Source organism: Zalophus californianus, chromosome 1 (assembly GCF_009762305.2).
Source record: "Zalophus californianus isolate mZalCal1 chromosome 1, mZalCal1.pri.v2, whole genome shotgun sequence".
Classification (NCBI taxonomy): Eukaryota; Metazoa; Chordata; class Mammalia; order Carnivora; family Otariidae; genus Zalophus; species Zalophus californianus.
The window spans coordinates 149,898,154-149,914,793 of NC_045595.1; the positions used below are offsets into that span (position 1 = coordinate 149,898,154).

The 16,640-nt window shown below is 40.0% G+C and overlaps 1 protein-coding gene across 3 annotated transcripts in view; it reads right to left on the reverse strand.

Moving 5' to 3' along the window:
* Nucleotides 1–16,640, reverse strand: part of CASR (calcium sensing receptor) — a 79,979-nt gene that overhangs the window by 18,748 nt on the left and 44,591 nt on the right. For all 3 annotated transcript variants that reach the window (XM_027581840.1, XM_027581842.1, XM_027581843.1), the window contains 3 exons: nt 11,730–12,166; nt 9,146–9,452; nt 4,973–5,857 (listed from right to left, as the gene is read on the reverse strand). In XM_027581840.1, the coding sequence (XP_027437641.1) occupies nt 4,973–5,857; nt 9,146–9,452; nt 11,730–11,914 (1,377 nt within the window). In that variant the 5' untranslated portion in view covers nt 11,915–12,166. The remainder of the gene's footprint in view (nt 1–4,972; nt 5,858–9,145; nt 9,453–11,729; nt 12,167–16,640) is intronic.

The window sequence follows — 16,640 nt, forward strand, 5'->3', positions numbered from 1 at the left end:
GAAGTATAGTTTACATAGGGTAAAATATGCCTATTTTAAGAGGATAGTTCTGAGTTTTGGAAAATATGCCTGTGTAACCACCACTACTATCATCCCAAAAGGTTCCCAGATGTCCCTTCCAAGTTAGTCCCCACCCTGAGTTGGAGCCCTAGGCCACCGTGGATCTGTTTTCTTTCCACCATTAGACTAAGTGGATCTGTTTTCTTTCTATCATTAGAGAAAGGATATCATATAAGTGTAGTAATAAAAGAGTATGACTTTTTTTTTTTTTAAGTCTGGATTTTTTCGCTCAGCATGATGTTTTGGGGATTTACCTACATTGTTGTGTATTTGCCTTTGCATTTGACATTTTCTCCAAGGAACAGACCTTTTCCAAAAATCTTGTCTGTCCATCCTTCAAGGCCCATCTCAGATGATATCATTTGTTTTCATCCTTACTTCAAATCCCAACCTGCGTAGTATTGTACTGTTTCACCCTCACAGCAGGTATATAAATAAAATCACGAGTATTGAATTTTTCTAGTCAAAATTTGTACCTTGTCCATTAATAATCAATTATTTGTTTTCTAAGTCATATCTTTAAGCCATCTTTTTAGATATCTTTAATGTTTCTTTTGGCATGTTGACTTTCAAGTTTTGCCTTTGAACACTTAATTTTTCTACATTAATACCTTGCATAACAGGGAAGGTTGAGATGGAAACTGTTTCACCCTTAAAAGCAATGATAGGGAATCTTTAAATTGATAATCATTGACCCAGAAAAGAGCAACATACATTTCAAAATAGCTGAAATATTTTCCCCAGAGAGAACACTCTTCTGGAATTTTAAAAGAAGGCACTAATAGTTCCATTAAAAAAGAAAATATAAAATTTTCCTTGAAATTACAATCCAGTATAATATGCCTCTAAATTATCTTACTTGGGGAGAAATGTGAGAAAAATAAGAATAAATGAAGGGGAAGAGAAAGGAAAATGGCTAATGGAAAGACTTAAACATAGAAGATAATCTACAGACAGAAACTAGCTCATGAAGAAAACTAAATACTGCGAAAGATGTAGTAAAAGAGGGACAGGTACTTACAACGTGCACACACTGAGATGGTCATATACTATCTTTTATGTGGTACTATTTCCATCTTGTGGCCTTTTAGGGTATTTCCTCTAAAGGATTTTAAAGTCAAACCGTTGCTCATTATAAGCGTAAATGGGAACCACCTCTTGGCACATACTCTAATGTTTAATTGAAATAAACCAAAGATTAGAAGAGACTAGAAACCCCCTACTGTTGTCTAGGATTTCCAACTCTTACACATGGCATCATAGCACAGAGGGAAAATGGGATGGGATGTACAAAGCACCCCATCCACACAGGGGTGAATGAGGGATGGTTTACACAGATAAGGAGACTATTATTTCTTGCCCATTTCCTGTACTAAGAGTGTTGGGACAATCCAGGACCAATTTCCTTCTCTAACCTCAACCATATTTCTTTATCTACCCTCCATCTCTTCTGATTTTCACCCCAATTCACTCCCCTCTCCAAATCCCAATAGTACTCGCAATTCCTGGAAAGATCAATTCCATCTGACTTCTGTTATCACCATGGTTCTGTCATTATGGTTACCTATTTTTTGACTAGTGAGTGGTTGGTATAAGGTAGGGGAAAGTGGGAAGTATGCCTTATGTACAATCATCCTGAGAGAAGGAAGAAGGTGGTTCCACACTTCTTTACATGAAGTTCCATACAAATTTGATTGTTGGGCATGTGACACAGGCTTATATAATCAGAGTCTAGAGTACTTGGACCAGAGTGATTGATTCAAGGATGAGTTGTTGGGTTGAACACTTTCCTGCAAGGACTCTAGTTGTCAGGCCAAATCAACTAGATTTCGATTCTTTCTTTCATTTATTCTACACATACTCAGGTGTCAAATGTTCTGGAATAGTGCTGAACAGTACAGTGGAGGAGTCAGAGTGAAGAGAGAGCTGAGGAGCAGTGAGAAGGACTTGGGTTCTTTGAGGAGGTCAGGAGGGAATTGTGTGTTGTGTGCTCATAAATTATTTGTTAATGATACTTTAAGACATATGAATTGATGGACAAATTTTAGGGGGAGCAAAGGTCAACAAAAGAAAAAACTTGTGATTGACCTAATTTAACCAGAAGTTTAATTAATAAGAACCTATTTCAGTCAACTGAAGAGTTATGGAAGCTTAAGTTGAGTGTGTAAATGGCAAAAATGAGGAAGAAAGAGTGGCCATAAAAAGTGTGTGTGGGAGTATGACTTGCAAAGACTTCTAGGAGAAAGTCAGTTTTGAGAAAGAGTTAAAACTTTGTGGTAGACAGTGGATACAGGAAACAAAAATTGATGGCCTTTCAGGTGTGGGATATGATCTAAGCAAAAATACTATGCCAAAACCTCATAAATGCTTTTGTGGGGAGGTGCTAGGCAGGTTGGCTTAAAGGAGAATTGAGAGAGATGGGGGTGGAATTCCAGGCTGAGATCTTTGGATTAGATTATATATAATGTACAGGTGATAGGTTTCCACGTAGGTCTTCATAATGAGAGTGAATAATTGTCGGTCCATCTCCTGATAGTTAGAGACAAGGCTTAAAGGAGACTTACAGCAAGTACACAGGACGTTTTGGCCAATGACCACATGTTATTCCTCCCTAGAGCTGCGACCCTATTTTCCTATCTGTCTCCTCTCCTGGAGGACTTGTGCCAGACTGTGTGTGAGCCAGGATGGCACATCTTAACCTGTACTTAACCTGTCAGCTGAGGTGTCTATGTGTTGGATCTTAATTTTGCCTGCTTTGTCTCTCCTTTTTCCTCCTTTTGGTAACAGCATCCTGATTTCCCTTTGGGGATCCACTCCCCTTCTTACTCTCAGTCTATATAGTTTGAAAGGATTCCACTCCTAGCTTCAGGGATGGATATGTGATTCTGGACTGGTCAATCAGTGTGGTTTCTGGGACTTTTACAGGAGATCATGGGAAGTAAGAGCCTAACAGTAAAGATTTTATGAGCCTGAAGCTACTATAGAGGCTGAAAACTGCTAACCATGAGGAATAAAGAACTGAGATGGAGATGAAAGCATCTACTTGTATCTGGAATACTTCTCCAATTTTCAATATTATGAACTGCTAATAATATGAGTTTCTTCTGTTTATGCCAATTTGGTTTGGGTTTTCTACTGTATGGAACTAAAAGTCCCAGTCTTGACTATAGCCTCCTTCTTACAGCTTTTTTCACATATGCTGAAGCTTTCGTCTTGACCATCTGGATCTTACTTCCTTGTGTGGAGAGGAGCCACTGAAGAACAGAACTGTCAAATTATGTACTGGAAGTCTCTTTCCCCTTCAACCTCACCCTCATCCTGTAGGCTTTTCAAGAGCTGGAGTCTTCCTTTCAGGGGACATGGAAGGGAAGGGAGGAAAGACAACAGTATTTACTAAAATATTGTCCTTTCATTCCTCCCTCTTAAAACCACTCCTTATCATTATGGCTCCTGAAGTCTTTTGTTTTTGACTGTGATTGGAACTCCCCGCTCCTTTTTTTTTTTTTTTTTTGCTAGGGTGCAGGAGGCGGGTGGTGCAGTGCAAGGAAAGAAACTTTAAGTACCTCATAGAGATGAGAAACTTTAGCCAACAATGACATCTGAATGAGATTTTCCCTACACAAGAAGGGTTAAGAAGTACTTGTGGTTCTGGCTCATTGTACCACCCTAGACAGTCACTCCTGATCCCATGAGAGTCTCTAAAATGACTGACATAGGTTGTACATTCTTTGTTTCTTGGTATCTTTTCCCAAGGGTCTGTGGTAGTTGGTTTCTACATACACGGTTGTTGTAGTTACCATTTTTTAACCTAACTGATAGCTTAATTAGAGGCATATTGAAATACTACTATAATAATCACCATCTATTTAAAGCTTGAAAATTTATAAACTGCTCTCACATATGTCATCACATTTCGTAGGCTAGATATTAGGGCCATTTTACAGATGAAGAGACTGGCTTAAAGCAGTGGCTTGCCAGGGGTGATGCAGTTAGTATATGGGGAAGCTGGAGCTGAAGCTGGAGGCTGGGTCATTCAACTCATGTTCAGGAATGTCCCCTTCCCCTCTCCCTAACAACCATGCACTCTCTGATAGGTCAGTTTAGAACTGAGAAAAATACAAAAAGTATAAAACAAGGTTTGGTTGAAAAATCATGGTATGCAAGACATGGACAGCTATGTAGGATTTAAGTCAGGCAGACTTTTATCCTCAGAAGTTCTGTGAAATGAAAAAGATTATGATGTCTCTTTTATGTGTAATTCAAGTCAAAAATACAAAATAAAACTAAGCCATAAAATGAGGGTAGGAGTTCCACCTTCACCTAACCATTTTCTATGATAACTACTTCAGTATTTCTTTTTGAAATATCCAATATCCAATCTTTTTAGGAAGAGTTTTTTTTTTTTTTTTTCCTATGCCGTTGATTTGCTAGTGTCTTAAGCTTAGTTGGCTTACTGGGTTGTCCAGCACATTATATTGTAAATAATATTATGGTAATAGTGGCTAAACACAATAACACTAGTTTTATGCCCCTTAGTGCATGGAATATAATAGGTACTCAACAAATACTTGTTATAAGGGAACAATATCTGTAATTTAAGCATTGTAAAAATACTCCACACAGTATTAAATCTGTTCCAGGATATTTAAAAGCTTTTAGGGGCCATATTCTAGGTATTCTGAACCACTGGGCTAAAGATCCAAGGCTTTAAACAGATAATCAAGTTAAATGACTATTAATTTTGCAAAAGTCAGTTGCTCAGATGTTTGAAAAGGCAATTTGAATTCAAAGCTACGTATAGCAATGTCATTTAGATACTGCCTTTTTGAGGTAACCACTTTATCTGTCTTGCCTGGATCCGCCCAACTCTGCCAAAATACACAGTGAACTGCTATCTAAGTGAAGGATGTACCTGCCAAGCCTCAACCTTCTTGATATCTGCACAGGAACCGTTAGTGAAGAGCCCTCTTCCAGGTAAGCATGTGTATATATCTTGCAGGGCATGAGCAATGGAATAGACCGCTAAGTAGACATTGTAGGATATTCGTAAATGTGTATAATCCATGTAAGGGGTCTCCACGCTGCTGATGTTCTCATCCCCTGTACAAAGAGGTCGGAAGGCAGTGGAGCTGTTGCTTATCCTGCCACCACCTTCTTCATGACCTCTCAGGAAAGTGTCCATGGACAAAGGCCCTTTAGCACCTTCTTGGAGGTGGCAGTTAAATGTTTCTTCCCAAAACTCCTTGGCAAAACCATTGTGGATAGACTTCCTGGGATGGACTTTCTGCAGGAATTCCCGGAAACCTGGGATCTGCCCAGCCTTCAGAGCGAATCCAATGGTGCCCCCAACCACATGGAAGTACTCGGGCATGGCAATCAAGGAAGAACTGGCCCAAGCCTCACTGGCCAGCCAGATCCTCCCTGTGATATTGCGCCGGACGATCTCCTTAATGAGGGGTTCAAGGTCTGGGCCACTGGAGAAAACAACAATGACTTTGGCTGTGGAATTCTGGATCACCTCCACCACTTGCTGGATCTCTTCCTCATCAGAATACTGGGAGATGAGTTCACTGAAGTCGATGCAGATGTCCCTCTCCTCCGCTTCCTCGCGAAACTTCTCAATCCCTGGCCGTCCATAGTCATCATCAGCTGCAATTGTGCCCACCCAATTCCAGCGGAAATACTCAATAATGTCTGCCATGGCAGTGGCCTGGTGTTCATCATTGGGGATGGTACGGAGGAAGGACTTGAACTGATTCTTGTTGCTGAGGAGTCTGCTGGAGGAGGCATAGCTGACCTGGAAAGAACACAGGATGAATGAGTGAGTGAGGTACCAGTGAGGGAGGCTATGTGGAGGTGGTTTTTTGAGCATTCATGAATTTAATTTATCAAACATGCTGTTCATGGCAGTCAGGATGAAAGGGGAAAGATAGCCAGAATCTGTTACCTCCAGGGTGAGCATGAGCACTCAAGCATCTGTCTTTCAGGGAGCACCATAATTCCCAGTGGATGATTCTTCACAATGCTACCTTCAGAAATGGGTCTGGCCATAAAGTCAACCCAACAATAGTGGAATCTACTTATATTTTCAAAGAGAGTCTTTATACACTGTTGCATAGTCGCTCCTAACTTCCTCTGTGCTGCCTCATTGGTTATAATATATCCATGTACACATCTTTTTCCTGTTAGGTCCAGGTTCTGACCTAAACGTTTTAGCTTCCCCTTCACTATGATGAACACTTTGTCCATGACTCACTTCTGGAAGGAATGAGGTTCTTGAGAAACCCAAGGCTCTTCAGAGGAGCCCCAAGTGTCCTCTTTCCTATTCTGCCTAGTTTCCTCTCTCCCAGCCTCCAGGTGTTCCCTCTCTTGGTAATGAAAGAGTGTTTAATATCTCTTGTTCTCCAGTTTTCTAGAGAGATTTTAAAGGAAACCAAGTTGAAAAAATTGGGGGGAATGTCCTTTTAATATCTCACCAGTTGAAATAATTAGTTTTCTATGTTCAATGTTTTAAAATGAATTTTCCCTTTTTTAGATCTTTTTTTAAAATTTAAATTCAATTAGCCAACATATAGCACCATTAGTTTTTGACGTAGTGTTCAATGATTCATTAGTTGCATATAACACCCAGCGCTCATCACATCATGTGCCCTCCCTGATTTTTCCAATATAGTCCTTCTTATCAATGAATAGTTTCTACATCAAAAATACGAAAGACATTGGTGTATGAAAGATCAGGGCCGGGGCACCTGGGTGGGCTCAGTTAGTTGAGCGTCTGACTCTTGATTTTGGCTCAGGTCATGATCTCAAGGTTGTGAGATCTTGCCCTGCAACGGGCTCCATGCTGGCCATGGAGCCTGCTTAAGATTCTCTCTCACCTCTCCCTCTACTCTCCCCTCTCCACCACCTCTAAAAAACAAAACAAAACAAAACAAAACAAAAAACAAAAAAAACCCACCAGGGCCAACTTTGCTAAGGGGGCATGATTTTTCTGATAAGAGCTTTTGATTTTGGAAGTTGTAATATGAAATTGACAATTTTTTCTTTTATCAGAATAAGCCCCTTCTTGCTGTTATGAGAGTTCATGAGGTGTAGGTAGTTAGATTAAGTAATTTGTTGAGATGTTATTGTTTTTACAGAGCTCTACTTGCAGACCCAAACAGCAGGCTTCTGAATCAGATGTTTGCAAATGAAAAACCTACTCAGATGTTTTGTAAATTCATCAATTATTGCTTACTTCTTCTTTTGAAAAGTGGGCTGAAAAGCACTTTAAAAGGATTAAAATTACAAACAAATATATCTACTATGGATATGTTTCTCTTAAAATAAAGTGGGGATAAGTACTACTTCATTACCTGTTCTCCCCACCAAAAAACAAAACAAAACAGAACAAAACAAAAAACCCTTAAAAGCACACAAAACTTTTTTTATTGTAAGAGGGGAGAATTTCATGAATGATTCAGAGAACTTCTAACCACAACTGTTCTAGCTGGTCTGCTTATTCCATCCACTTGGTGGCATGAGTGGCATAAGAAATACCGCTGGGCCTCTGCCCCCACGCAAGAGAAGAGTGACTCCCAACTCTGCTGCAGATTAGGATTACCTCAGAAGCTTTCTAAAACTCCTGCCACCCAGGCTGCATCTCATATCAATTAAACCCAGATCTCTGGGGTGTGAAACCCAAGCATCGGTATTTTTAAAGCTCCCTGTATGATTCCAACATGCAGTCACTGCAGAGAACCACTGCTGTAGATACAAGTGACATTGTTTTGACTGAGACTTATTATGGTCTTCACTTTTGTAATTCAAATTTAGCTTAACCTCATCTTTCATCCAAACCACAAAGAATGAAAACCTTTACTTTGGGTTCTTTATTTACTTGGTGGCAATTACATCTTATGCCTGTTGGCTACAACAACTCACTTTAACTGTGTATTTAAAAAAATTCTGTACAATATACCAAAATTATAAGATGTATATTTGCATATTGCCCAGCACATTTACTGATAAGAGCATTGTTAGATCATTTTGAGAAAAAGTTATAGAGCCAGGGCTTCCCCATGGGAAACACCTTTAATTCCCTGAAGTAAGGATTCGGGAAATGATGACAAGACTTTTTTTAGTTGCCATATGTATATAAATGGATAATGTCTATCACCAAAGAAATGGAGACTCCCAACATATAAATGTGAATTTATGAAAGGTACTCTTACAAATTTTAAATATTAAACATTGAAAATGATAAATCAATTATCATTTATAATTGAATTTAAAAAATTGTTATAAAGGATATTCACAATTGAGCTGATTGTCCCATCCATGGACATTTAGGTTGTTTCCAATTTTTCACTATTATAAAATGATGTCATAGATCTATGAATATTAACATGCAAAAAGGTTTACTTCACGGGGGGAAGTATGCAACCTTGAATAAATGTTTATGATAGCACTTGTTTTAGTGAACTGTTTACTAGAATTTGAAAATACAGACATCTCCTCATCGAGGCTGAGTTCCTGCAAGGTGGACACTATTTATTCATATATGGTCTATAAGTATTTGTTGAATGAAATAGAGTACTTTCCATTTCTAGAATGTGCAAGACAATGATTAAGTTCCTGTTCTGTGAGAACATACACTCTGCTTCCCCCTGAGCTAAACTCTCAGCCAGAAGGTAGAGAGGTAGACTTTTAAGGGAATAGGATTAGGGACAGATATTTTGAGTTTGAAAGGTGGGATTTACATCACGTGGTCTCATTCTTTTTAGTATAGGCAGAAGAATGTCATTTACTAAAGGAAGGGAGTGAAAAATAACTGAACACTTTGATAAAAAAGACAAAAGTTTTATACACAGAATGTTTAAAAGAATTTTGGAAGAGTGTTGAAGGTTTAGTTGCCATGGTTGATGTTGGGGTCTCAGAATTCTGAAATGGTCATGGTACAGTGCCCTGACTAGTTAAAAGGTCTTCTATGCTAATGTAGAGCCGGAGGTAGGAAAATAGCAAGCTGCATGGACAGTGGGCATGGCAGCCCTTTGAGTCCTGATCCCTGCTTACACTGCTGCCCCATCTAAGAAGGCACGTATACCTGGGGGATGTAGAAGAGGCCCAGCAGGTTTGCCACTGCCGTGGAAATGCCTGAGCCAGTTGCTCCCACCACAGCGATGGTAGAGGGGATATGCTCTGAGCAGTTGCAGAACTCGTCAAGGTTCAGAGAATCAATTTTATTCTGTGCCACAAAACTCAGGGTGGCCTCCAAGGCTTTAGAAACGGTGTTGCAAGTGTCAAATATTCTGTATCCCAGTGTCATGTTGGGAAGAAGGGCTGGGCTGCTGTTGATTTCCTCGATGGCAAATATCATTGCTTGTAACCAACGAAACCCGCGGAAATTGTACCTGGAAGAAAGAAGAAATGGAAGAAAATGGGAGGCTTTCTAGTCAATCACTTGAGAGTAGGGACTGGGCAAAGCTGGGTTTGAATCAGGCTCTGTTACTCTGGTTTCATGATCTGTTCTTTGAGACTCAGAGTTCTCTCTGTCAAATGGGGACAGTGCCTACCTCATATGGTGGCTGTGAAATGAGATAATTATGCAAAATTCTCAGAATGGTGCCTTTCACAGAGGGAGTGATGATAGCAAAGACTGTTACTAGTAATAGAATGAATAATTTGTATCTGCTTCGTCCAGCAGAGTTTGAAGTTGCTGATGTGAAGTATTAAAAATAATACAGAGATTAAAAGAAAGGATTAGGGAAAATATAAGTAAGATTAGGATTTTAATAGGTGGGAGCCTAAAAATAACTTCAGGTTGGCCGAGTCACAAATTTAGATTATGACATTACTGGAGGTCAAAGGGGAAAGGGAAATGATGGGCCTCATCTTTGTAAACTAACAAACATATATAGGAGGGCTATTTACAAACAGTGGTTATTCCTGGGTGGGGGAGCAATGGGTTTTAAAATTGTGAGCTTTTGCTTTATTTATGTATTCTGTTTTTAAAAAATGAGCATGTATTGCTTTTCAAAGAACATTATTTTAAATAAATATCAAGCAAATTTAACAAAGAGAAGTAGGGTCAGTGACATAGTTTTCAGTCTCCCAGAATTAGGCTAGGTAAGTGTGAGGGCTAGACAAGCGTGCTGAATCAGTGCATCAGTGCCCAAAGCAAGAAATGGAACAACTCCGCAGGTTCCTTCTCCACCTGGTAGGTTACAGTGACTCAATGACAGGAGGTAAGAAGTACAGTTTGCTATACTCCACTGTATTGTTTAGGTTCCTAACTTTTAATGTAACATTTTCTCCTAGTCATTTTCTTTATGTTTCCATCATTTTTTTTGGTTTAGCTATTTGTTTTAAACGTGCAAAGTTAAGAGAGATTATAGAATATTTCTTTACATAAAACACTTATACTGCTTTTGCTATCTTTCTTTAATATAATTTTAAAAATATAGTATTTCAGGGCTTCTTGCTTGATCTTACATATATACGTAGCACACACACAACTCTGTCCAGTAGGGCACAACAAAAGGATATTTGTCCACATGGGTTATATGAGGGATATAATCAGCATAACGGAAATTCTGTACTTAGTTTTTCTGTATTCATGAGAAAAATGTGAAAATGTTATCTAATTTTCCAGCTTCCATTAGAAACATGAACAGAAATCAGTTTTGTTGGTGTAATTGTATTTTTCATTTTCATTTTACAGCAATCAGGAAGAGCAGGAAATAAATGCTGGATCCCTTCTGAACATTGCAAGTCTTAGAGAGAAAGTGGTATTTTCTCTTAGAAATGGGGTGCAGTCATGGTCTCCAATATCCTGGTGATGGGAGGTGATATACAGTCCATTCTACTCTGCAGAAGTCAGATCTTGTTTGAAGGAATTGTGCCTAATTCTAGATGCCGTATCATAGTCATGATAAATTAGGGAGCATTAGATGGAGGGCATTGAGAATGGTGAGGGGTCTAGAAATCATGTCATGAAGTAATTGTTCAGAAAACCGAGACTCAGGCCTGGAAAAGAAGTGATTCAGTGGGACATGTTAGCTGTCTTCCAATGGCTGAAGAGAGAGTTCAGTGAGACACTTAAGATAGATTCTGTGTTTTCTTCATTGGTGTCAAGCATATTCTGTGTTAAGCAGCAGGATTTCAGCCTTCTATAAGAAGGACTTCCAAAATCCTGCAGGCTGCATTTTGAAGATGCCTGGATCATGCCAACCACTGAGGTTTCTTTCAACTTTAAAATCCTTTTTTAAAAACAGTGAGAGTGAGGCAGCCAACACTCAGGTATTACTGACCTTAACACCTAGGGCACTTAAGGTAAATGGGAGATTTTACTACTCAGGTTTGCAAGCCCTATAATAAGTTTCCTTCTAGGTACTTAGTCTTTCATTCGGCAACACTTCTGCCAGATGAACAATGACAATTCAGTTACCAAGTGACTGGACACATACCCCAGCAGGCCATGGATTTTTTTTTTACTCAACATTTTTGACATTTTACTATTTGAAAAATTTCTTTTAGAAAGGGGTGGTGGTGGAATAATTTCAGCATGACTACCAATCACCATTTTTGAAAAGAGAGAACCAAGTTTGAAAAAATTACTTTGGGTTTGGTACAGTTTTTCTACAACCACCAGAAGAGAAGAGACTCTTTGACTTGGCTCCTTTCTTTACCTGATACATTCCACAGACTCCGGCCTTGACTTTAGATCTTGATCTTTGGCTGCTACTCCAAAATGAATAGGAAAGAGTCCCCCGAGGATAATGTCCCCTTTCTTCTGGGCTCGTTGGTCAGGCCCATAGGCAGAAGTGCACCAGGTAATTGCCAAGAAGATCAAACAACATCTATTAAACGCCATAGTTCTGCTTTTTCTCCGGGGGTTGGGGGGGGGGGGGACAAGAGTGCTGGTGGTTTGGGGGCCCCTGGAACTTTGCCCCTTGGTGCGGTTCACTCTCTGTAGTGGGGGCACATGTCTACAGAGTGATTAATAACAGAACGGAGGCTGTGGGGTTTGAATATCCATTTCTGCCTTTCCCATTGCAGACTAGTAAGGTGGGTGGTCCTTGAGTCTTTAGAAGCCACATCATGGAAAGGGTGTCTGCGATGCTTTCTAAAAGAAAAGAGACAAAATGAATTCAGCTAAGCCTAAATCCCATCTCATTATGATGACTGCAACTGACATGGCTTAGAATTTCCATTTAGAGAGGCTGAGGGGTAGCAGGAGGGGAAGGCATGACTTAGAGTTTCATTTTTATAGCACTTAGTGTAAGATACAGAAAACTTTACTTGCAATATTGGAGAAGGACTGTGTTCAGTTGTGAGGCCACATTTTAAAGAGGTCATTGATAAGCTCAGGCCTCCACTGATGTTGCTGGATTTTAATTCATTCATTCTTCTGCGTGAATAATGCATGGGATTTTCCTAGTAGAAGCAGTTCCTTGCATTATTGTAATATAAATGATATTTTATTCAGCGCCTATGTTCTTATAGAAAATACAGAATGAGTCCTATTTACATTTAAATCTGGCTTTGAATAAAAAAAAAGTCAGAAAAGGCCATTTGTTCTTTATTCTTTATTATGGTAGACTCCCTTTTTTGTACCTTCTTATCACAGATCTCTGGTTTCAGTTTATAATATGACACTCCATAAACCTTTGAGGAATAGTTCTTGTAAAGGATGCAGATAAATCAAAGGTCAGATTATGTTGATAAGGCTCAACAGCTGGATCGGGGGAAAAGTCCTTCTGCTAGGAAATCTTTGTTCTTCTCTACACTCTCTCACTCACTTTCTGGGTCAATTACCAACGATATGTTGATGTTGGGTAACTATACAGCTTCTCCTGAGTTTCAGAGCCAGCACTGAACTGTCAGCTGGCCATCTCCACCTGGATGACAGGTGTTTCCAACTTGAGAGGCTCTAAACTCACCTTCCTCCCAAACTTGTTACTTCATTGTTCTTTAATCTCAGCAAAGGATGCACCATCCACAAAAACACAAAATAAGGAGTCATCCTAGCCTCCTCCCTCTTCTCATCATTGCCTTTCATACTCAGATAACCTCCAAGTCCTGTAGATTGTGCTTCCCAAATCTCTGGAATCCATCTACTCCTTTCCATTTCCAAAGCCATCTTAAGCCTGCCAGCATTTCGTATCTGGATTTCTACAACTATTTCCCAATAGGCTTTCCTGCCTCCAGTTGCATCCCTTTGCAATCTGCCTTTGCAAATCTTTGGATGCCATGGAACATGTGGTTTGGAGCCCAGGCTCTGAAGTTAAATCTGGCTTTGAATCATAGTTTCAACTGTTTTCTAACATATGACTTTGGTAAAGTCATTTTCTTTGATCTCAATAAAATAAAGCATGGAGGGCCATTAACATAGTGTAATTAGTAAACTCACAGAAAATGCTAGCTGTGATCCAATTTCACTCTTGGTGATCTTCTCTTTGAACTCCATGCTCCAGTCATCCCAAAATTCCTTCAGTTCCTCAAGTGCACCAGGCCTTCTGTAAAATCCCCAGACCTCACATATGCTGTTCCCCCACCTTGGTCCCTCTGGCCTAAATTTTGCCTGGAAAACATCTATTTATCTTTCAGTTTTTAGGTGCTCATAACCACGGGCTGTAGCTTCGCAAACTGGAGCCTTTGTGTGAATGGAGGAAAGAACTCCTCTGGGCCAGACACAGCCCTGCACTAAGGCATCCATCTTGGGAGTGGAGCATAGCCTGGATCTCCACCCACACTAACCCCTCAGTTGTACAGTGAGCAACTTACAGGACTCTTCAAGGAGGCCTTCCCTGGACCCTCAGACTAGGCAGGTCCACCTGGTATAATCTTTTACATCTTGGATCTTGGAGTTCTCCTCTTGGGAGATTTTTCATATTTGACTGTAATTACATGCATAAATGTCTGATTCCAGAGCCCAAACCCTTAATCATTGTCACATGCTGCCTCTTGCCCTTTAGGCACCCCACCTCCTCCAATAGCCATTCTAGCAGAAGCTACTGGGCCCCATGTGGAAGAAGTACCCCCACAGACACTCAACATTCATGGAATTGTCTCCAATAATGTCTGAACATCCATGATCCATCCAGAACTACCTGGAGTAGTTTTCTGACTCCAGGCCTGCATTTAGATTTTTGGCTTCATTTCTTGGACCTTGGTCATGCATTCATTCATACATTTAATAAGTACATGTGTTAAGGACCGGGAATATAAAGGTAACAAACATATGCATGTTCCCTGCCCTCAGGAACTCCCAGTCCAGTAGGCAGGCACACTGGTGTAGAGGATCAGAATTTACCTCAACATTCAGAAGTGAAAAAAAAGATATTATAACTTTGGTTTCAAGAACTAAATGTAGCTGTGCTCCCTAGCACTTAGCCCAGTGTCTGCACTAGTAACTGCTAAATAAATGTTGAATGAATGCATACAAAAAAGAAAGCACTTTGGAAGGAGACAGAAACTTGCATTTATTGGACCAGGCCTTGTGTCATGTCCTTTAAACATCCAATGTATTTTAAATTTCGCAACTGCAGTACCAACTCCATTTTCTAGATGGGGGAATAGATTCTCCATATATTCAGCTTACTCAAGTGAGAAATTCTGGCACTTGAATTAAGAATGCCTCAAGAACTAAGAATTTTAAGGAGTCCCGAGTAGTGTGCTGAATTAGGAGAGGGAACATTATTACTGGTTAAGGTAGGTCACTAAGACCTGTAAAATTTTCCCTGTGAAAGATTAACTACTTGGAGTTTATTAACTTAATTAATCCATTCAAAAGAAAATTCATGGCAAGAAGTAATAGATCAAGGAGAGATTTCAGGTCAATTTACAGCAGTTAACTCCACCAGTCTAATGCAGTCTCCAAACTGCCCTTTTTAAGTCCAATTACGAGGGTCTAATTTGCTTTAAAGCTAAATCATTCTAGATCCTCCCTCTCCCTTTCCTCCAATGTCCAACCACTTTGTCCTGCTGATTCTACCATCTTTCTCCCCCCTGCCTTCCCCTTTTGACTGCCGTTGCCGCTGCCTTACCCAGACTCCCACTGCCCCTTAATTTCCTTATTGCAAAAGCTCTCTTTTTCTTCTCCCTCACTCCTGTGAGGAGTGACAGAGCAGTGACAGATAGTGTCATTGATAGTGACAGAGCAGTACCAACTGTGATCATAGCACAGTGGATTAACAATTGGAGTTCATCATTGTGACTTCAGCTTGCAGGAATCAGAATACAATAGTCCTTGAAGAGTCAAATAACACTTCAGTTGCAGTATCTGCAGTGGAGACATCTGATTGTATTGCTAGCGTCTGTACTCCTTTTATGCCACACTAAAATCGTTTTTAGCTGGACATGTCGTTATCCAAAATAAAAACCATTTTCCCCAACTTCCTTTATAATCACGTGTGGCCAGTGGGATGTAAGCTGAAGTGCCTCTGGCAGCCTCCAAGAAACTGCTTAGGAGTTAGTGTTTGTCCTTTGTCCCTTCATCCCTCTTCCTTCGTTCTGCTGCATGGAGGTCTAGGTGACAGTTGGAGTCCATCATGACCCAGGCACCCTATCTTAGGGAATGATGGTACCATGAGCTGATGATTTCATGGAGCAGAACCTCTGTATCAGACTGTTTCCGGACTTTTACATGACAGATAAAAAAAGCTTCTAGCTTGTTTAAGCCATTGTTATATTTCTTCTTTCTGTCGCTATATTAACAGTATCTATCCATGAGTCGCAAGTAAACTCATTTGTTTTCCTTACTATAAGTTCATTTCATTTAAATCATATATAATCATGTTTGCCCTCCTGCAAAAAAGTATTGTAAACACAAGCTGAAGCTAGTATTTGTTCTTCATCTCAATGGCAAATATATTTGGAAGAAGAAATGACCCGTGTACCAGCTGGTTTTACATTTAGAAGGTCCTTGAAATCACGAGGAGTGTTGTAGTGCTAACAGATGACTGATCGTTGAGTTCCTAATCCAAGAGATGTGGGATGGGAGGTCAGGGCAGACGCAGACTGGTCTATGGCTCCATAGGTTTATTAATTTGTAAATCCATGCAATTATTTATTCATTCAAAAACATTTATTGAGCTCCCCTATGTGTTAGACATTAGGGAGTGCGAGGCACCCAGGAGAGAAAGTTGAGATTGTTGTCTTCAAGGTACTCATGGTTTAAAAGGAGACAAGGATATGTATTATAGGTACAGTGATGTAAATGCTAGAAAGAGGCATGAAGTAGGTGTTGAGGGAGTACAGAGGCAGGAGATAACTGCCAGGAGAATAAATTCAAAGTGGGGGCCAGAATCTTCCTGAGGGTATGGCCTGTCTCTTCTCATCCCTGTAGCTTGGCACCCAGCACAATGCCTAGAACTTAGTATGTGCTCCACAAATATTTGCTGAATGAAAATGAATGAAGCATGACCAGTAAAAACCAGGGGTTGCTTAGGCAATTGTAGGACAAAACAGAGAAGGGGTGGCGTTCCCAGCACTGAACAGGGAACCTGGTACTGAAAAGTGTCAATATCTGTTGAACTTGCATTTGTCCCCAAAGTTCCAGAGTCAAGGGTGAATTGACAGGATAGAAGGGCAAGGTT